Source organism: Vanacampus margaritifer, chromosome 18 (genome assembly GCF_051991255.1).
Source record: "Vanacampus margaritifer isolate UIUO_Vmar chromosome 18, RoL_Vmar_1.0, whole genome shotgun sequence".
Lineage (NCBI taxonomy): Eukaryota > Metazoa > Chordata > Actinopteri > Syngnathiformes > Syngnathidae > Vanacampus > Vanacampus margaritifer.
Window position 1 is genome coordinate 7,353,210 of NC_135449.1, and position 19,882 is coordinate 7,373,091.

The 19,882-nt window shown below is 42.8% G+C and overlaps 5 protein-coding genes across 10 annotated transcripts; 3 read left to right on the forward strand and 2 right to left on the reverse strand.

The window, feature by feature from the left end:
• The first annotated feature begins 1,086 nt into the window (after positions 1 to 1,086).
• Positions 1,087 to 5,701, forward strand: LOC144038402 (5-hydroxytryptamine receptor 3A-like). Its single transcript, XM_077550887.1, has 10 exons — positions 1,087 to 1,512; positions 1,591 to 1,751; positions 2,281 to 2,325; positions 2,407 to 2,516; positions 2,681 to 2,850; positions 3,634 to 3,794; positions 3,958 to 4,168; positions 4,251 to 4,364; positions 4,548 to 4,618; positions 4,696 to 5,701. Exons 1-10 carry the CDS (start codon positions 1,314 to 1,316, stop codon positions 4,927 to 4,929), a joined length of 1,476 nt encoding a protein of 491 aa, XP_077407013.1. The 5' UTR covers positions 1,087 to 1,313; the 3' UTR covers positions 4,930 to 5,701.
• Positions 5,702 to 6,247: 546 nt separating this feature from the next.
• lrrc59 (leucine rich repeat containing 59) lies at positions 6,248 to 9,867 on the forward strand. The gene is made up of 8 exons (XM_077550893.1): positions 6,248 to 6,413; positions 6,511 to 6,621; positions 6,734 to 6,793; positions 7,560 to 7,718; positions 7,807 to 7,911; positions 7,997 to 8,069; positions 8,959 to 9,162; positions 9,328 to 9,867. Exons 2-8 carry the CDS (start codon positions 6,520 to 6,522, stop codon positions 9,609 to 9,611), a joined length of 987 nt encoding a protein of 328 aa, XP_077407019.1. The 5' UTR covers positions 6,248 to 6,413; positions 6,511 to 6,519; the 3' UTR covers positions 9,612 to 9,867.
• Positions 9,164 to 11,838, reverse strand: nat9 (N-acetyltransferase 9). The gene is made up of 6 exons (XM_077550897.1): positions 11,657 to 11,838; positions 11,123 to 11,232; positions 10,791 to 10,931; positions 10,654 to 10,713; positions 10,397 to 10,491; positions 9,164 to 10,038 (listed from the first exon to the last, which is right to left on the reverse strand). The coding sequence occupies exons 1-6, from the start codon at positions 11,731 to 11,733 to the stop codon at positions 9,865 to 9,867; spliced, it is 657 nt and encodes a 218-aa protein (XP_077407023.1). The 5' UTR covers positions 11,734 to 11,838; the 3' UTR covers positions 9,164 to 9,864.
• A 302-nt stretch (positions 11,839 to 12,140) lies between these two features.
• Positions 12,141 to 16,387, reverse strand: syt15 (synaptotagmin XV). 4 transcript variants are annotated; one of them, XM_077550892.1, is made up of 7 exons: positions 14,991 to 16,387; positions 14,788 to 14,921; positions 13,283 to 13,575; positions 12,919 to 13,083; positions 12,732 to 12,840; positions 12,470 to 12,658; positions 12,141 to 12,383 (listed from the first exon to the last, which is right to left on the reverse strand). In XM_077550892.1, the coding sequence occupies exons 1-7, from the start codon at positions 15,188 to 15,190 to the stop codon at positions 12,247 to 12,249; spliced, it is 1,227 nt and encodes a 408-aa protein (XP_077407018.1). In that variant the 5' UTR covers positions 15,191 to 16,387; the 3' UTR covers positions 12,141 to 12,246. The 4 variants fall into 4 exon arrangements, with proteins under 4 accessions (XP_077407018.1, XP_077407017.1, XP_077407016.1 ...); XM_077550891.1 differs by having other exon boundaries at positions 12,141 to 12,386; XM_077550890.1 differs by having other exon boundaries at positions 12,470 to 12,840.
• Positions 13,312 to 19,703, forward strand: LOC144038401 (uncharacterized). Of its 3 annotated transcripts, XM_077550886.1 has the most exons (5): positions 13,312 to 13,462; positions 15,110 to 15,232; positions 15,306 to 15,389; positions 16,702 to 16,823; positions 17,560 to 19,703. In XM_077550886.1, the coding sequence occupies exon 5, from the start codon at positions 17,569 to 17,571 to the stop codon at positions 19,240 to 19,242; it is 1,674 nt and encodes a 557-aa protein (XP_077407012.1). In that variant the 5' UTR covers positions 13,312 to 13,462; positions 15,110 to 15,232; positions 15,306 to 15,389; positions 16,702 to 16,823; positions 17,560 to 17,568; the 3' UTR covers positions 19,243 to 19,703. The 3 variants fall into 3 exon arrangements, with proteins under 3 accessions (XP_077407012.1, XP_077407011.1, XP_077407010.1); XM_077550885.1 differs by lacking the exon at positions 16,702 to 16,823; XM_077550884.1 differs by lacking the exons at positions 13,312 to 13,462; positions 15,110 to 15,232; positions 15,306 to 15,389; positions 16,702 to 16,823 and adding an exon at positions 17,314 to 17,459.
• The last annotated feature ends 179 nt before the right edge of the window (positions 19,704 to 19,882 follow it).

Below are 19,882 nucleotides of genomic sequence, written 5' to 3' on the forward strand. Positions count from 1 at the left end.
ATCTATCTATCTATATCCCACAATTTACCTAGCTAAAAGCTAGCTAGCTAGCCATCTACAGAATCGATAGACCAACTCTGTCTAAATTTACAGTATCCCTGTATTTAGCTAGCTCACAATTTACCTAGCTAATAGCAAGCCAGCTGGCCATTCTACAGTATAATTTATCTATCTATCTATCTATCTATCTATCTATCTATCTATCTATCTATCTATCTATCTATCTATCTATCTATCTATCTTTAGCTAGATACATAGATATTGTTATGTAGCGAGCTAACTGTAGTTATCTATGTAGTCACTGTATGCACTGTATCTAAACTTGTTATCAAGTGTCTTTGAGTGAGCAACAAAAGCAATTAAAAAAAACTGACATTCACTGCCAAGGACGTATTTTTTACGTCTTTTAAGAATCCAGGCAACGACGGAGCTTTATCTGGTAAATGAAGCTTATCAAAACATTACGTTTTACTTAGACTTGATCCAACTTGTATTATGAATATGTTGAGCATGTTTATCGATATGTGCACATTTTATTTCGTGAAACCATGATTGTGGACGGTATGATAAACAACGACTTTCAGTTAGGCCTCTAATTCATCTCAGGGGGCGGCCATTTTGACATTTTACCTCCCTCATGCCGTCGACTGTTGCTGTTTTCGAGGATGGTCATAAGTCGGATAGCAAACTTACCTTCTCGCAATTTTGCTTCCTTTAATTGTTTTTATCTTATTTCATTAATTACGATTAAAAATGGTAATCGCCTGGCGCCCCTAATTTTTAATAATATTTTCTTGACAAAAAAAAAAAAGATTATTAAAAATTGGAAAAAAAGAATTACAATTATTTTATTTATTTTTTTAAAGAAAAGATTATTCAAAATTAGGGGTGTCAGGTGATTAATTTTTTTTATTGTAATTAATTGCATGACTTCACTAGTTAACTCAAGATTAATCACAAATTGTATATTTGTTCTAAATGTACTCCCAAAAAAATTCTAGGTTTTCATACTCTTGTTAACAAAAGTGGAAAAAATTTTCAACTAATAGAAATAGTTAAAATGAATTTATGACATCTATAGCCGTCAATGGCAGTGAATGAGTAAAAAAAAGAAAAAGAAAAAAAAGCTGAAATATTTTACACCTAAAAAAAAAAAGTTTTCCTCCCTAAAACCACTATTTTAGGGTTGTCAACAATATAATTACTCATGAAAACACTTTTCATGCGACATCAACATATTTCATCATTGAATATCAAACAGGGAGCGAGAGTGATATTGGAGCATTAAAGTGGTCAGTCAGTCAGACAGACAAATGATTATGACCACAAATGCGGAGCTAACAAGCAGCTACTGGCGCCACGATCGCATTTGCAATTTGGACTTGTGGGATTTAAGTGTGGCCCAGCCCCCTTTTTTTTTCCCCCATATGTCCAAACTGATCAAGGAGAACGTACTCACTGCATCAAAAATGCTCCCTCCTGGATCCTTCTTCTTCATGCTCCTCTTCACAGGTGAGCTCAACCTTCGTCTTTATTATTTATTGTTTGTTTGTTGTTGAATTGTACTTGGCCAAATGTTCTGTTGTGCAGGTGCGGCTTGCTCGGAGCGAGTGTGTTCTTACCGCGAGGTGCTGGACCACCTCAACATGACCACACAGAGCACTTTGTACTCCATGACCAGGCCCATCAAAGACTACAAAAAGCCAACTGTAGTTTCGCTGGAGGTCATCCTCTACGCCATTCTAGACGTGGTTAGTTTATTTATGTATTTATTTATTTTACAGTGCACATATTTGTATTAGTATCCAACAAGCTTTTTTTTTTCATCTGTATAATTATTTAGAGTATATAAAAAACACAATTAAAAAACATTATTGGTTCATGTAATGAAAGTATAGGCATACATGACAATTTGTATATATTATATATAATGTACAATATCTTTGTTGCAATCAACAAAATAAGATGATATCTATTCAGCAAATGATAAATACTGTAAATCGTGTCAGTGGTTGCCAGGTGTCGTATTAAACAAGACGAAATGCTTCCAAATGATTTTGCGGTAAACCCAACTGGCCCTGACGCCGCTTGAAGGCTTTCTCAACTGTAATTAGAGGCTTCCATCATATTCAATGAATAATTAACCGAGGCTGGGAAAAAAACATTAATGTTTTTTTTTAGGTTGCCAGATTGGGGGTAGGTCATCCTCCCCTTCAACAGGAAATTATTATTTACGCTTGGATTTGAATATTTGTAACTTTTCTTTTTGTCTGTCAACAGAGGGAGCTAGACCAGACCTTCATACCCTACGTTTGGATTTTCACGGTTCATTCATTTTTTTTCTGTCAATTTATAAATGGACAGACTTTTTTGGGGGTCAATATTCTAATTGTGTTTCCTGCACAGAGATGGCAGAATGATCACATCTCTTGGGATCCGGAGCAGTTTTGCGGGATGAAGAACATCTCTCTTCCCACTGAATTGTTTTGGAAGCCAGATCTCACCATTGAAGAAATGTACGTATAGATCCATCTTATTCAATTAAAAAATAAACCTTAACACCTTTACACCTGACCCAACAACCCCAACTTTAACCCTCAAACATTTGAAGACAAACCAATAATAAAATGTTGCCACGCCTACTTGAGCCTGACCTCTGCAGCGTGCTGTTGCCGTGCAGGATAGAAAAGGACAAGGCCCCCCCGATCCCCTACCTCACCATTCTCAGCAGCGGCCACGTGCAAGTGAAGAATGACCAGGTTCTGCTCAGCACGTGCAAGCTGCACATCTACCAGTTCCCCTTCGACCGGCAGAGCTGCAACCTCACCTTCAAGTCTGTGGTCCACCCATGTAAGGCTCATCAAAAACACTCCGTGACTGGAAAAGCTCGCCTGTCCATGTTTTCATTTTGCAGGTGGCACGAGTAATCACACCACTCTGTGTTTAGGTACAAGTGTAGGTACAATTAGAAGTACAGTAAACGCCCTCCATTGCAGGGGTTACCATAAATATGCTTAAAAAAAATACAAACACATTAAAAAAACATTTAATACATTGAAAGACAGACAAAAGTATTAACAATCGCTCTTTGTGTTTACGGTAAACAAATGTTTTTCCAAACTAGCAAACTCATCATCTCTCAATAATCATGGCCAAAGATGTATATTAAATAAACTACATCCATTGTAGTCTTAAAAAGCAGATTACGTCAGATAATATTAAAGTATTAAATATATATATTTTTTGTGCTTTCTTTATTAATTCAAACTCCAACATCCAAATCAAGCTAAGCACACAAACCAGAACGGTGATTTCCAATAAAATCTAAGATGTGCCATAAGTACGTACTTCTGGTTTCGTTCGTCTTCTTTTGTATGCCCACCGTATCAAGTTAAATCGTCCCGCCATCTAGTGCTTGGAAGTGGAATTGCAGTGCACCCAATAACTGTGTTTAAAAACAAAAGGAAAACAAGTGAAATAACTCATGAAAAATGCTTATTGGGGGTAGAACCCCTTCTTAGACAGGATTTTTTGGAAGTAAAAAAAAAAGTATATAAATATATTTGAACGAATACTTGGGTAAAGATATCTGAAAAAGCATTTGTACTTAGTGACACTCACTTCCTGTCTCAGCGGGGGAACTGCAGCTGCTTCACATGCTCAGCTCCGCCGAGGCCACCAAGTGGTCGCGGGAAGTAATGCGCACGCGGAACGAGTGGATCTTCATCGGCATGACCGTCGTCAACAAGACCAGCAGCGTGTTCGGCATCGAGCAAGATATGATTGTTTATACTGTGAGTGTTTTGTACCACACTGTATTTGAGCTGTCTTCAAACTTCAATTCAATTCAATACAACATTTTATTTCATTCTTTAAAAAAAAAGAAGATAGATATGAAAGGGGACAGAAAATAGTAAAACTTATGATATCTGCCCAACTTTCATTGTAATGTCACAGATTAGCATGAAGAGGAGGCCGATGTTGTACATCATCAACTTCCTGTTGCCCATCCTCTTCTTCCTGGCCCTGGACTTGGCCTCCTTCTTCATCTCGGACAGGGGAGGCGAGAAGCTGAGCTTCAAGGTGACCATTCTGCTGGCCATCACCGTCATGCAGCTCATCCTCAATGAGATCCTGCCCTGCTCCTCCAACAAAATCCCTCTCATAGGTCAGCCACATGTGAAATTACACCTAAAAATGTAAACGGACTTGTTCTCGCATTCACTGATGCCATCCGCTGCCTACCTCAGTCGTCTACTGCATCGGCATATTTGCACTGATGATGCTCAGCCTGCTGGAGACCATCTTTGTCATGTACCTGATGGGAAAAGATAGAGGCGGCGAGGACGTCGGAGATCAAACTGGTGAAAAAAGTTTTCTCTTATGGCGTTTTAATACGTTTGTCAATTCAAAGGGGGTAATTGACATCAAATTGCCTTCGGGCTCTCATTGTGGAGGTCACGGCTCACTTGATGTCTGAGTTTGGTCACATGACATTTGCAATGTGGCCACAAAAATTATATTTCTGTAATTTTGTTTCTCTGCAGAAAAGAAAAGTCCAAGTTGTTCATGCATTTGTAAAGTGCCCACAGATGAAAACTCACCAGAAATGCTAACGGTGCCTACGACTCTACAAAATCATATGTTTTTTTTTATCAGTCAAATATGCGCAATAATCCGCATAACTCTTCGTAGGATGGCCGACTGACGGAGTCCAGCTCTCTGGGGAGACTCTCCGACGAAACGAATGACTTGATAAAGGCCTTCACGCGACTTCTGGACAGCAAGAAGGAAAATGAGGACAAGCCCGGATATTGGACAAGACTCACCGTAAAAATCAACACAGTCTTTTTCATAATCTACCTCACCGCTGTGTCTTTGTTTTTAGCTGTGATATCCTTCATTTGGCAAATGAACCACCAAGAATGAGAATTCATAAATATCAATTATGATTTGTTACTATGGCAGTACCACAGAGTAAACATGCTTTAGACAGTATATGCATTCCTTTTAAAATATATACGTTAAGTAAAGTATTTAACAGTACAACATGAATGCCTGAAATAAAAGTTGTATATGTTTCCCTAACCCTGCTCAATAATCCATCCTTGCATTTTCTATAGCGTAGCAAACGTGCTAACTCATCGTCACCGTGCTGACTCTATGAAATAATAAAAAATAATAAACCCTCAGTTATTTATTGCTTTTGTTGCTCACTCAAAGACACTTAATAACAAGTTTAGATACAGTACATACAGTGACAACGTAGATAGCTAGTTAGCTCGCTACGAAACGATGCAGCTAGCAGCTATACTATACTAACTATTTAGCTAGTGTTGACATTATTAACATTTTTATTGGTTTATTTTACATTTTACCTGTTTTACATTTCATTATAGATGTGTTGATGAAGGTGTAATTATGTTGACCTGATATAACCTGTGTGAGTAATGCTTTTGACATTCTTGCTATCTTTTCTACTGTTTTCCCAGATATGAGAAAGTTAAAATGTTTCTATGTTTATCTAAGAAGTCTAGTTGCTGTTCATCAGAAATCCGGTTGTCAAAAGTTCAAGGACGATCTAGTTTACTTGGAAAATGCAAACTCATTCTGTGCCTCACGGGATGACAGAGGCGTTTCCTCATGTTTTGAATAAAGAGGCTGTGTGGGCAAAAGAAGACACACACATTGGATGACACTGCTTGGGTGATGTGCAACTGTGTGACCAGAGATCTCTGAAATAAACCAACCTTGCAAGGACCCTCTTCACCAGAATCTCATCTTGCAATTATTTTGAACACGCAAACAATTACAACTAATGGTAATTCCTTCACTAGCTAACTTAGCTTCATAGATAGATAGATAGATAGATAGATAGATGTTTGTGCAATTAGTGCAAATACTATATTATTGACAATGATATAATGATGAATTATGGACAAAATGCCACGGAGGAGGCGGGACTACCGACTGTGGGTGTAACTTGGCCTTCTCTAAACGTGTGAATGCACATGTCCAACTTTTCAATGTTTCGATGCTTTCTGCACAACTTGCTTTTTTTTTCTTTTTTTAAATTTAAGTTGGAGGTGAATGGCAAAATTCACAACCGTTAAAACTAATTTCAGTGGATTGTATGAATTTTCATAATAATTTTTGCGGTGTATTTCCTTTTTTTTGTGTGCGTGTAATGTGTCCTCCGGTAATGTAGGGGGCGCGACTGTCAGCCTCACCTCCCCTGCGCGGCTCAAATCAGTGACGTGGACTTTCATTCAGAGTCCGAGTAGCTCCTAAACACTCAACACACGGCGTCTCAACGCGTCTTTTCATTTCACTTTTCTTACATATACAACAAATTCCTTTCATTTTTGTCGCTTGCTTCGCTTCGAGACAGCTTTGACACGACGTTAAAACCGGTGAGTTCGTCATTAAATGAAAATGTTTAATAAAATAATAATAAAATGCCACAGAATGGCCGTCACGTGAGTCATTTTTGTGTGTGTGTTTCCACAGGTAGACAAAATGGGTAAAAGCAACAAAGTGCTTAATTTAAAAGACAAAATATCCGACAATGAGTTGGATATGAGTCTGTCCAACCTCACCGAGGTGCCCGTCAAGGAGCTGGTGAGTTGCTTGAAAATGCACCGATATTAATATTTAAGGTTGACTACATGTCCGCTCCTTCCACTTAAGCACTTTCGTTAATTAACAAATAGTAATACATTCCTCCCAACAGGCTTCATTAACCAAAGCGACTTTTTTGGACTTGTCGTGCAACAACCTCACCTCCCTGCCGGTATGTACAATTTTTGTTTGTTTGTTTTGTTTTATTCATTTTTTCCTTTCGGACACATTATTACAGGTTACATCATCATTGACATCTGAAAGAAGGGCTGACTAACCCGTAACCCGTCCCCATCGATTCTTATTATACGCATCAGTCATATAAATTGATTATGATGGTCATTGATTCATATTGTTATCAATCCCAGACTTAAATCTGCACACGCCTCGCTCAATCTTCAATTGTCACCTGTAAACCTGCGACAGTCTTCTTTAGACACTTCACGTGCCGTGTAGAAGAGAACATGGCAAACTTTTGTAGTTTTTAACTAGTTTTTTTTCTTCCCTTTTATCTGGTGATAGGTTAAAAAAAAAAAGAACATCATAGCCTAGTCCCTTTGTGACACCGTGTACTCTTTCTTTGTAAAATTTACCATGACTTAAAACCTTCTGTGAACCCTCTAATCCCAGTTTAAAACACCAACTCTGGCTTTAAAACTGAACCTGCCTTTAAATCTTACTTTGAAACCCTAATATAAAGCCACAACCCTAATAAAACCCAAGTGCTAGTTTGAAATTGTAATCTAGGCCTACTTGAAGTCTTAAACCTAGATTGAAACCTTAGTCCTGGTTTAAAACCCCAATTTTGCCTTCTCCTCACCCAGTCTTGAAACCCCACTTTGTAACCGTACCCTGCTTTGAAAACCTTACTTTGAAGTCATAACCCTGGCTTGAAACCCTATCCCCGAGCTATATTTTCTTTCGTATTCACACGGCAGCCAGAGTTCTGCAACCTAACCCACTTGGTGAAGCTGGACCTGAGCAAAAACCAGCTGACCTGTTTGCCGGATGACCTGGGGAACCTGGCCAGTTTACAGCACTTGGACTTGTACAACAACAAGCTGAGCACCCTGCCGGTCGGCTTTTCCAAGCTGCGGGTCGGTGGAAACGCGCACCAAACAAAAAAAGCGGTATTCCACTAGCCGCTGCTAAGGTGATAGGACGGGTTTTGTTTTTGGCTTTCAGAGTCTGAAGTGGCTGGACCTGAAGGACAATCCTCTGGACGCGGGCCTGGCCAAGGCGGCGGGTGATTGCCTGGATGTGAAGCAGTGCAAGCAGTGTGCCACCAGGGTAAGGAAGATACACAGAAACAAAACACGACAAAAGATGCCAAGTCAAAATATATATTTTTATTTTTTTGGGGGGGGGTTGTCAGGTGCTCAAGTACATGCTGACACTTCAGGAGGAGGCTGACCGTGCACGAGAGAAGCGACTTTTGAGGGAAAAAGGTCAGTCAAGAAACACAAAGTTTGATCTTTCACAAATTGTATGTCAGCGGAATATTAGAAATGTTAAAAATGGCTTTGAAAATATACAAAAATGTATCATTCTAATAAGTTTGTAACAATTTTCCTTGGGATTTTTTTTTTTTGAAGCATTGCTATTTTTTTACTGGAAGAATACAATTACATACAAGTAAGAGTAATTTCCTTGAAGAAATCTGAATATTTGATTTAGGCAGAAAGTGTGGGTTTTTTTTGGGAAGAAAAGTAAAAATATTTTTCTGAAAGAAAGTAAAAAAAAAAACAACATTATACTAGTTGTAATATGACTTTTTATTACAAAAAAAAAATCAGAGGGAAAATAAAGATTTTGTTGTTGTAAAATCCAACTTTATTCCTGTAATATTACAATATTTCTGGTGGGCAGTACTTTTTTAAAAAAAAAAAAAAAAATTTGGGGACTAATTATGTAAGATTATGACAAAAACCCCGACTTTAATCTTATTAGGACATTTTTTTAGGGGGGGGGGATCCAATAGGATCGCAATTTTTCAAGCGTGATTTTACTAAAATAAAAAAAGTATACTGTCAATATATTATGTATTTTCTTTATTTTAGAAGAAAATTTTGCTTAAAAAAAATCAATGAATAATTAAAATGACAATTGTCATGTATGGCTTGTCTGAATAATTTTTCAAAAAACTTTTCTGCGGGGGGGGTTAATGTTTTTGTAAAAAAAAGTAAAAGACCATTTTCATAAGATTACAACTTTTTCCTCATAAAAGAATCAAGTAATAGGACATTATTTTCTGGAGAAAAAAAAAAACTTTTTCTGGGAAAAACTTTATTCATGTATTATCATAGAGAAGAAAACCCCTTTTTGCCATCCCGTCAGAGCTGGAGAAAAAGCGCGAGGCCAAGAAGCGGGATCGCGAGGCCCGTGAGAAGGAGGCCCGTAAACGGGAGAAGGCGGAGGAGAAGGAGAAGCGGCGGAAGGAGTACAACGCTCAGGTGGCTGCCGCCGTCACTGCTGCCCCGATGCCGCAGCCTCAGCAGCAGAAAAAGAAGAAGAGCAAGAAAAAAAATGGACAGGCCTCAGGTAACGCAAGTGCACTCCAATCATTTTATTGTTTATATTCTACATTTATTTCATATCATCGTTGCAAAAATTCTGAATTTTGTCCCAAAATATTCAACTTGGCTTAACAAACATTTGGTGTTTTCACGGAAACAAACACGTCTCAAAGTTTTTGTGTCACGTCAGCAAAGAAGAAGACGGCAGCGCGGGCGGCGCCCAAGCCTTGCCGCTCTGTGCTCGGCGTGATCGTCAAGCTCTTCCTACTGCTGCTGCTCGCCGTGGCCGCTACGACCGCCGCCTGCCGGCTGACGGAGCTGCGGCATCAGGACGCGTGCGTGCCGCTGGACGCCGCCCTGGACCGCGGCCTGGCTTGGGCCAGCAAGCAAGAGGTCGTGGTCCGCCAGCTCCTCGGCGACCTGTCCGCGGCCGTCAAGGAGTTCCTGGAATCCATGCAAACGTCCAAAAGCTAAGAGTGTGATTTTTAAAGAAAGTCTTGTCATTAAGATGGCCGCCGCCGCCGCCGCTTCTCGTTCACGCAGAGACAAAAAAAAAGGGGGGGGGACGGGCACACGTGTGAAAATTCCTATGGAATTGTCGCTCTTTGTACAACCGCCTGTTTTTAAAAAGCGCCTTTGTCTTCTCACGCCACTTTGCGGCGTTCCTCTCGCAATGTGATCGCGCCATGAAATAAACGTGCTGACTCCTCGCCTTTGTCTAACGAGCTCACATGGGAGTGTCCGTGGTCTTCTGTGACGCCGCTTCCCGCCTTCCGCCGCGGGCCGCCAGGTAGTCCCGCTCGTCGGTCATGTGACCCACTTGCTGCAACAACCTTTGACGAAGCGACTCGTCCACCGTCGTCTCCAAGGTGACTTCCTTGAACACCTGACACACGGACACCTGTGGAATCATTTTATTTATTTTTTTTTAGATTAAATGTGCGACTCCCTTCAACATAGTTGACAACAATATGGAGTCAAAGCCATAGTTTTATATTTGGGCTGATCATAAAAAAAAAAATACTTTGAAACATTTACTTTTTTATCCCTTTAATAAGTGAAAAGTTCAGAAGGTAACTTAAAAAAAACTTTATTCTCAGTTTGGCATTTTTCCTGTTTGAATTGTCAAAAATTACTTTTGATAGTAAAGACAAAAAAAAATCTCACACATACTACCTAATTCTCGTAAAATTACAACTATTCCTGTAGCCTACATTATTTTTCTTACTCATATTTGTTTTTTTTGATATGTTTTTTACCTGGTGGAAGTGTAGCTTCTTGAACATGGAGATGCTGACCTCGTTGTCCAGGCCGATTTTTGCTTGAAATTTGCTGATGCCGAGTTTGGCGACCCCTGGTGGTAGACAGGCAATCATCAGTAAAAAAAACTCCAAAGAAGTTAAAAAAAAAAAAACTTTACCATTTAACATGATCTGGAGTTACGAAAAAAAAAAGTACTTTGAGTACTTCATAGTATAGAATGTATGCAAATTATAAACATACAGTAAAAGCTTACCATAGTGCATCATCATCTGCGTCACCTCCTTCCCGATGCCTTTGCCTCTGTAGTCGGGCTCTGCAAATAAAATAAACCACTCATAAAAAAATAAATAAAATAAAGTTGCTAGTGGATCATCGAGGTGGTTTGCTGACCTGCTATCATGATCTCCAGCTCGGCCAGAGAAGGATCCTCGGGGTCGGTCAGGAAGATGTTGACGTCTCCGATCATGCACTGCGCCTCCTCGGCACCAGAGTCCACCCAGCGCCGCTTGTCCAGGATGATGAAGGTGCACTCTGGGAAAACAAACATCAAACATAACCCAATCGTTCTTCCCTTAGAGGAGATAGGCACATTTTTAAAATAGTTCTCAATGCCCGTGGAATGAGTGGATCAAGAATTATAGACATTTTTTTTCAGCATAGATTTTTGAAATGGTGTGATAGGCTCATTTTAGGGGTGGATCTGTCTCATGCAGATAACTTACTGTCGACGTCTTCCCTCCAGCTGCGCTGCATGTCATATTCTTGCTCCAGCGTCAGAGGCTCTGAGGCGGTCAGCTGCTGCAGCTCCACAGACTTCATCCACTCATGGTACCTAACACAGACAAAAATAATTTACTGAGATATACATTACAGGGTAGACCAAATGTAAGTATACATTTTTTTGAACTTCTAACAGTTTTTTTTTTGTCTTTTCCTCGGGCCCACTTTTGATTTATGCATTCTTCCTACTAACTTTTCTGCCTTCTTTGCACCTCAGACCTGCTTTCATCTTTTCTTCCCTGCGTGCTCAAGACAAATACTTGAATTCTTTACTATTTTTCCTCCTCTCCTTTTCTTTTATCCTAGACTTAATTTGCCATTATTCACACTACTGTACCTGTAATAAAATAAACACGTTAATTTCAAAGTGTAAACGTATCTTTGACCCAACATAGATAACTAATACGCTATCTTGTTTTTTTTGTGTGTGCAACATTTTAGTTAATCTCCTGAGAGTTGACGTTGATAGCAATTACCTTGGCACATGCTCCGCATTATAAGGCACCAACACAACTTTGTGTCCTTCCAACAACGTGTTCTCATTTATCTTCATGATGAAAATCAGTATTAACGTCTACATAAGTCGCTCTGTAAACACGCTGTCATGGACGGGAAAGAGAATTGTGTATTTCCGGGTTCATTCTCACTCTACGCTACTAATTCAGCGCCACAAGTGACGACCGGCGCCACCCCTGGACGTAATCATTATTTCAACTTTATTCCTCGCTTTATCTACCGTAAACAATGCAGCGTCATACGGAAAACCCGCAAAAGACGAAATTAGGAACTTAATATCCACAATGGAATGTTTTAATGAAGTATATCGATCTATCGGGGGACTTTACATATTACTCCTGAGTTAGTTCTCACACTACGATCAAACGCAGCGGCGCTGAGCGGCAAAGTAGCAACAGCGACATCTACTGGACATAAGCGGTATTTCATTGTACTACACTCCCCTCGAAATAACTGATCATCTTTATTGTTACATTTTAATGCATCAACACTTGCGTTAAGCAGCTCCGGAATATATTTTCCATAAATGGACACACTCCACAAGTGTGCTTCAAGTGGCAGTGCAGAGTCCATGCCACAGTTTGACCGGTTGAAGTGGTGCGTTGACCATATCCATCCAGTGCTGCAGCTGTGGACCCCTGGCGTACATAAATGGCCCCAACACTACAAATCCCAGTGGGACGGAGGCTTCTGGGAAAGACCGATAATGAGAAATTGTTGAAGATGAATATGAGAATTTTATTGCACATAATTGGCAGTGCACGATGACGCACCTGAGGGAATGTCCCCGTTCTGCCGCCGCACCTCCAAACGGAGGCAGGCCTCGTCCACGTGTTCGGCCCGCAGTTTGAAGCTCGTCCTGAGCTCGAAGGCCGGCTCGCCGTCCACCGCCGCCACCACGCCGCTGCTCTTGATTTTCACCACTTGAGTGTGGATTTGCAAACTCACCCGCGCGCGCACGCCTGGGAACGGACGACATGTTGAAGTGAGTGACGCGACGTTGGGTGTGAAGAAACCACCTAGAGGACCTCGCACCCGCATCCGCGAGACGTTGCATTCCTCGAGCCTTCGGGACCTCCACGGATAGGCGCTGTAGAGTCGGGTTGTAGCTCAGGGACACCAAGACGTCACCCAGCTCTGAACACTTGACACCAAAACATTAGTACGGTGAACCGGCGGTTAACGCCCAATAGTGACCCCAGTGTGCCACTTGTGCACGTACGTGATGCTTTTCAGTGTCCAGGTCCCTCCAGAGCAACCTGCCGGCCTGGCCCAGTTCTCCCTGCAGGGGAAACAGCACCTGGCCCACTGCATGACGTTTGCCGTCATGTGCCACGCTCAGCACGCACACACTGAGCGTGCTCCGTGACACGCGCGCTGCAGACACCTGTGTTTTCATGTATTTTAATTTTTTATTCATTATTTTTATTATTTTATTCTATAATGTGTTTATCATGTCATGTTGTAGTTATTTGTGTTTTAGCTTCTTTTATTATATTTGGGTATTTTCCTGTATTAATTTAATTTTTTATATTTTTTAGCTTTTAACAAGAATACATCGTCATCAAGTGTGTTCACATTCTCACCTGGAACACGAAGAAGTCATTGAACTCCGGGTCGGGCCCGGTGCCCCTGGCCTTGGCCTGGCGGGGGCGCCGGTCGTCGGGCAGCAGGCGGAGCTGCACCAGGGTGACGTTACCGTGGAAACGAGGCGGCAGGTTGCCCAGGCGGAGCAAGGAGACGGCCAGCTGTTCGCCGCTGTGACGGTACTCCACCGAGAAGCAGAGACGCGTGGCCATGCCGGGCGGGGGGGCTACCACCTCGCTCAAACCCGGGCCAGAATACAGGCCGGCCAGCACCGTTCCCACTGGGTACCAACCTGAACAGGAATTCAAAGGGGTGGCCATTTTGTCAGAAACATGAATACAAGGGGGTAGCCATTTTGTTAAGAACATAAATACAAGGGGGTGGCCATTTTGTCAGGAACATGAATACAAGGGGGTGGCCATTTTGTTAAGAATATGAATACAAGGAGGAAGAACATGAATACAAGGGGGTAGCCATTTTGTCAGGAACATGAATACAAGGGGGTGGCCATTTTGTCAGGAACATGAATACAAGGGGGTAGCCATTTTGTTAAGAACATGAATACAAGGGGGTAGCCATTTTGTCAGGAACATGAATACAAGGGGGTAGCCATTTTGTCAGGAACATGAATACAAGTGGGTAGCCATTTTGTTAAGAACATGAATACAAGGGGGTAGCCATTTTGTCAGGAACATGAATACAAGTGGGTAGCCATTTTGTCAGGAACATGAATACAAGGGGGTAGCCATTTTGTTAAGAACATGAATACAAGGGGGGTGGCCATTTTGTTAGGAACCTTAATACAAGGGGGTAGCCATTTTGTTAGGAACATGAATACAAGGGGGTAGCCATTTTGTTAAGAACATGAATACAAGGGGGTAGCCATTTTGTTAACATGAATATAAGGGGGTGGCCATTTTGTCAGGAACATGAATACAAGTGGGTAGCCATTTTGTTAAGAACATGAATACAAGGGGGTAGCCATTTTGTCAGGAACATGAATACAAGGGGGTAGCCATTTTGTTAAGAACATGAATACAAGGGGGGTGGCCATTTTGTTAGGAGCCTTAATACAAGGGGGTAGCCATTTTGTTAGGAACATGAATACAAGGGGGTGGCCATTTTGTCACTTGCATTCTCACACACATTGAGAATTACATCAAAGTTGCTCAGGGCTCAAGTAACACCCAATCACTTCTCACCTCGCGAACGTCACATGACCAAACTCAGAAAACAGGTGAGCCGAGATTAGTGGTTCCCTGAGCCTTAGCAACTGTGATGCCATTTTCAGTGGAAAGCAAGTAACAAAATGGCTTCCCCCTGCGATGGATAACAACAGGTGGATTTTGCTGCTTATTTCATATTCCACAAATGTAATATTAACCAGAATACCGTGTTTAGATTAGTGGAAGCTCATACAGCATATTATTGAAAAGACATTTTTAGGTTTGACTTCTCCATTAAGTGACATGTTGTCATCCAAATACAAGCAGTATTGACCTACTCTGAACGGAAAGAGAACCCCGATGGGCCAGAATGTCCCTGTGAGACTCCATCTTTATCACCTCCGCTTTCTCCTCCGTCTCTCTCTGAGGCGTTGTGAAGCGAGCAGGCAACGTGAATGGGATCTCGTCAGGCCTTCAAATACATCGTGGTGATATGAGTATGCAGTAGTACTTTTTTTTTTTTTTTTTTTTTTAAACTTACTTGACGTAGGAGCCTTGCGAAACCGGGATGGCCAAAGGGGCGCATGCTGGGATGTGAGGCGCAGCGGCGACCAGCTCCTGGTATTGTCTGCGATCACGCCTCCTCTTCCTCCTCAACAGACAGAACGTCACCAGGCCCAGAAGGAGAAGAATGAAAAAAAGCAGCACCAGGAGTCCCGCGGTGAGGCCGACCGGAACCATCAGACCTGAACGACGTGGCACGAAGGACGCCGAAGTCAAGAGGTGCAGCAGCTCACATGATGCGTTTGTAATGTTTACCTTCTAATTTGAAGTTTTTCTTCTTGGTACTTCTCAGATATGTTGCCTGTTGGAAAGTGTGTGTGCGTGTGTGTGTGAGATACACAGCTGGCTGTTTCTCACATCTTCACGCCCTCTATTGGTAAGTTATTTTATTTGGGACAAGAGAGGAATTGAATTGTGTGGATTGATTTAACAACAAGTATCACAGATTAGCATTTCAGCTCAAGTGTGTGCTGAACATTTAAATATATATTACATTAAAGTTCAAATAAAAAAATACCTGAATAAAAATGAAAGAAACTAGCTAAAATATACTGTATATATGAATATTAAATATATACTCAATTTAGCTGGTTAAATAAACTAAAACAACAAAATTAAATAATCCTACAATTAAATCAACTTAAAATGAGAATGGAAAACAAATGAAAATTACAATAATGATTAAAATGAAACCCTAAATAAAAAAATAATAAATACAGAAAAATAAAAACACAAATAAAATAAATAAAAAATAATAATACCTGAATTAAAAAAAATGAAAATACATGAATTAAAATAAATAAAGTCATACAAGGTAAATAAAGTTGAGAAATAAAATAAAATAATAAACAATAAAAAAATACGTACGTTAAATAAAAACAAAAATACACACATTAAAGTATTCTAAAAAAAAAAAGAAGAAGTAAAAATATACCGTATATAACGTATATTTTTAAATAGACAGATACAAAACATAGATAAAAATGAACTTGAAAACATCAATTTCGCCAAAATCAGCTGGGAAAGGCTCCATCTTTGGTATTTGGTGTTCAGAATTTTTCGTTTGAGGGCCACATAGGCTACAGAACAATGGAAGGATGCAAGGTCAGCTTTCAAATTCGTCAGCTTTAATTGATCAAACTCGGCAAAATCAATCAATCAAGCAAGCAATTATATATATATATTTTTCCAGCTAAATTTGATAAATTGCTACTAAACAGCTTTATGTTGAAGGTTATAAGGTAAATAGTTAAGTTTTTTTTCTCAATATTTTGCATATCTAGAAAAGCTGACTGACTATTTTTTAACTAGCCTTGTAGGCCGTGTCAAATGTCTTTTTTTTTTTGTACAGTATATGCCGCTGAAAAATGGATGGCGGGCCGCAAATGCCACCCCCGGGCCATAGTTTGGACAACCTTGATTTAACAGGGAAAACGGACGACTAGCGGCAGAATTTTTTTGTGAAACAATTCATTAATCTTATCCAGTACAAGAATAAGTATGCATGCAAATCCTGCCAGCTGACCTGATCTTAACTCTTTAGCCACACACACATACACACACGGCGGCCAGAGATTGGCCATCAGCTAATGGGATGACAGGTGGCCAGTTAATCCTCGGGTCCAAGAAGCGCCACACCCACGGCACCCGCTCTCTCACGCACGCACTCTACTCGCATGATACACCAGCGCCACAGGAAACACGCTCGCTAACTACAGAGGGATCATCTGGAAGGAGCGAGGACTGTGAAAAGATGTCGGGAGGAAAACGGGACGCTATTTAGCCGGCAAATAGCGGACGCCACTTGAAGGTAGGAAGTGTCGTAAATTGCCGAGTATAAAGTGGCAAATTATACACAAAAGTTGAGAAGAATTTATATGACCTGAATGATTAAAATTACACGGCTGTGTAAGGGTGCTCCCTCAACTTCAATCTCGTCTAAACGATCACATAATCTGGATTGTATAATCCCATTTAGGTTCATTTGGGGCTATAGCCATCCGTCCATTTTCCATAGCCACTTGTAGCATTTGCAGCTAAAATTCTGCGGGAAACTCTCGTCTACATGCTGGCTCTGATGTAAAAAAATAATAATTTCTCTGTGACTTGCATGCACTCACAGCTGACAACGAGGCACTCTAAAGTAGCCACACCAGGCAAAATCACCGGACCCACAGGCTGGCTGTTAAATCTGACATTTATGAAAGCGTTTTCCGTCCTGACTAATTCTTTCTTTCTTTGTGTGACAGGCGCACACTCATGGTGTACAACAAGGCACTCTAAAGCAGCCGTTTTCAGGGTGTAGTCACAGCTAGCTAGCTATACGCTTCTGGAAAACCATACTAACAAAGGCGCTCAGCTTCTTATATAGTGGGGGAGTGGTCACATCACATGGTGCCATTTTAGCCACGCCCCCTCCCCCCAAAAAATCAGGAAAACTAAAAAGGTCAAAACATCGTTCTTAGTCTTTGCACTTTTTTAACTTTCAAAGGTCAAGGTGCCTCTGTATCCTGAAATAAAGTGAGCCAGTACGGTGTCTTTTTCAGGTTGTTGCCATGGCGACGAGGCCCGTCCGACCCCACTCCGAGATCTACCCGTCGGTGTGTTGCTCCGTCAGCCCGTCCGTGTCCTACTCCAGCTTGACTGACGGCCTGGCGGACGACGGCGAGGCCCACACGCCCATCTTCTCCGTCTCCAAGAGCTCCATGGACGTCTTCAAGCGCGACCCGGCGTGGACCGGCGCCGACCTGCGCCGCAGCTCCAGCGCCAACGCCGAACAGGGCCCCCTGCAGCAGCTGCACGGGTGGCAGCGCGTTGGCAGCCTGCACTCGCCCGACGCCCACAACCCGCCCGCCCTCAGCGAACACTGGGTGGCCAACATGCGGCGCTGGAGCCGCTGCAGCGGCGGAGGCAGCGCGCACAGCCGCAGCAGCACGCCCGACACGGTGGTGTGGGGCGGCGGGACGTCGCGTCCCGGCAGCCTGGCGAGGGACGCGTCCTGCTGCGCCGCGCCGAGCTCTCCGAGCACTCTCGCCTCCTCGCCGTTTATCTCCCCGCTGCTGACGCCCACTCTGCCGTCGGTGGAGCTCTACGCCTCGTCCCCGGCGTCCGCTACCACGCTGCTACCCGAGCAGGGGGACTCCCCAGGGCTCTGTTTCGAGTCCACTGCGCCCTTCAGCCAGCAGGGAGACTCCCCGGGGTCCTCTCTGGCGTCCACCACCCTGCCTCCTGAGCTCCTTTTCCAGCCGACGAGCACAGACGACGACGCCATCTTGGGGAACCGTTTGCTTTATTTCCAGTATCCCTCCCCGATGGCGTCGTCCGTGTGCTCAGAGGAAGGCGCGTCGCCGTTCCACGGATGCCTCCCCGGCGAGGCGACTTCCCCGATGTCCGATCCCCGAGCTCGGGTGTCAAGCTCAGCGAATGAGGTGCAAGAACCGGACGAAGGTGCTTCGGTGTGCCACCTCCAGTTGCCATGGCAACCCCAGCCACGGAGGTCGCCCCTGGTCTCCTCTTTGAGTGACTCGCACCTGCGTGAGGGGTGCTTCAGGGGAGGCGCCCAAAGGGTGCCGAGGAAAATGGTGGACGCGGCCGTGCAGACACTCTCCCCCGCCGGTTCCGCCTCGCACTCCCTCCTGGGCTCGCCGCCCGGATCCAAACTGGACCTGAAGGCCTCGGTGGGCTCCAACTCCAACCTGGTGTCGCCCTCCTCCAGCATGTTCCCGCCGAGCGAGGAAGAGGAGGAGGAGAAGCCGAAAGAAGCTCAGGAGCGCAGGAGGTCCTGTCTTAAGGCGGAGAAAGACGAGCCGGGGGGGAGGAGGAGGAGCAGCATGAAGCAGGTGCAGTGGGACGAGGACGGCATGACTTGGGACGTCCACGGCGCGTCCATGGAGCCGGAGGTTCTGACCGCCGCCATCCGCAAACACCTGGAGCTCCACAACAGCCCCCAAACTGTCAAACGGCCCTCCAAGAAGAAGACCAAAGCACCCAAACCTCCTGCGCCTCCTTCTGTGCCACCCCCAGACGAGACCCTTGCGGAGGTGACGCGAGACGAGGGAGGCGAAACCGAGGAGGCGCCTCGTGAAGCCAGTAGAGCGGACGAAGGAGCCGCGGGAAATGACGACGTTCCGAAATCTCCTTCGCTGTCACGCGGGATCATCCGGAAGAGGAGCGTGATGAGGTCACTGAGACCAGGGTGGTGTGGAAGCTCGAAAAACGAAAATGATTAAATTCAAAGACGACTTGAGTGTGACCTCTGGAAAAAACTTTTTTTTTTTTTTTTGCCATACTAGAATACACAACATGTAATTGCACATCCACTACAGTAGGTGGCAGTGGCGCTCTCATTGTCACTGAGTTATCTCCTCCGCAGAGGTGAACGTACTACAGTTTTATAGACAGATTATACTATTTATAGTCATGGCGGAGATTTTGGGGGGGGGGGAATTGTCTTCTTCCTGGGGGGGTTGGGGGCGTGACAAAATATAATTGAGTAGCACTGCGCTCAATGTACATGGCTGCTTCTCTATTGCTGCTCTTTGCACAGACTGAAATCACAAAACCAAAATTATTATTTTTATCGCATTATTTTATTAATTTACTTATTTTACTTTTATGTATTATGTTTAATTTGTTGGGTCGGGATTCTTGACTAACTTGATTGCGGATAGATTTAGCATGAACAGAGGAACAACAAAATCCTATAACATAATATTACAGTAGTCACAGTCATATATTCTTTATCCTCTGCAAAGAATGACTAATATTAGTGCTGTACTGATGAGCCGAGGACGTCTAAATGAGCGTCTGTCTGTTTTATACTGACCCCAGGGGTCAAGATGGGCATACCAAAAAGAACAGCATAATTAA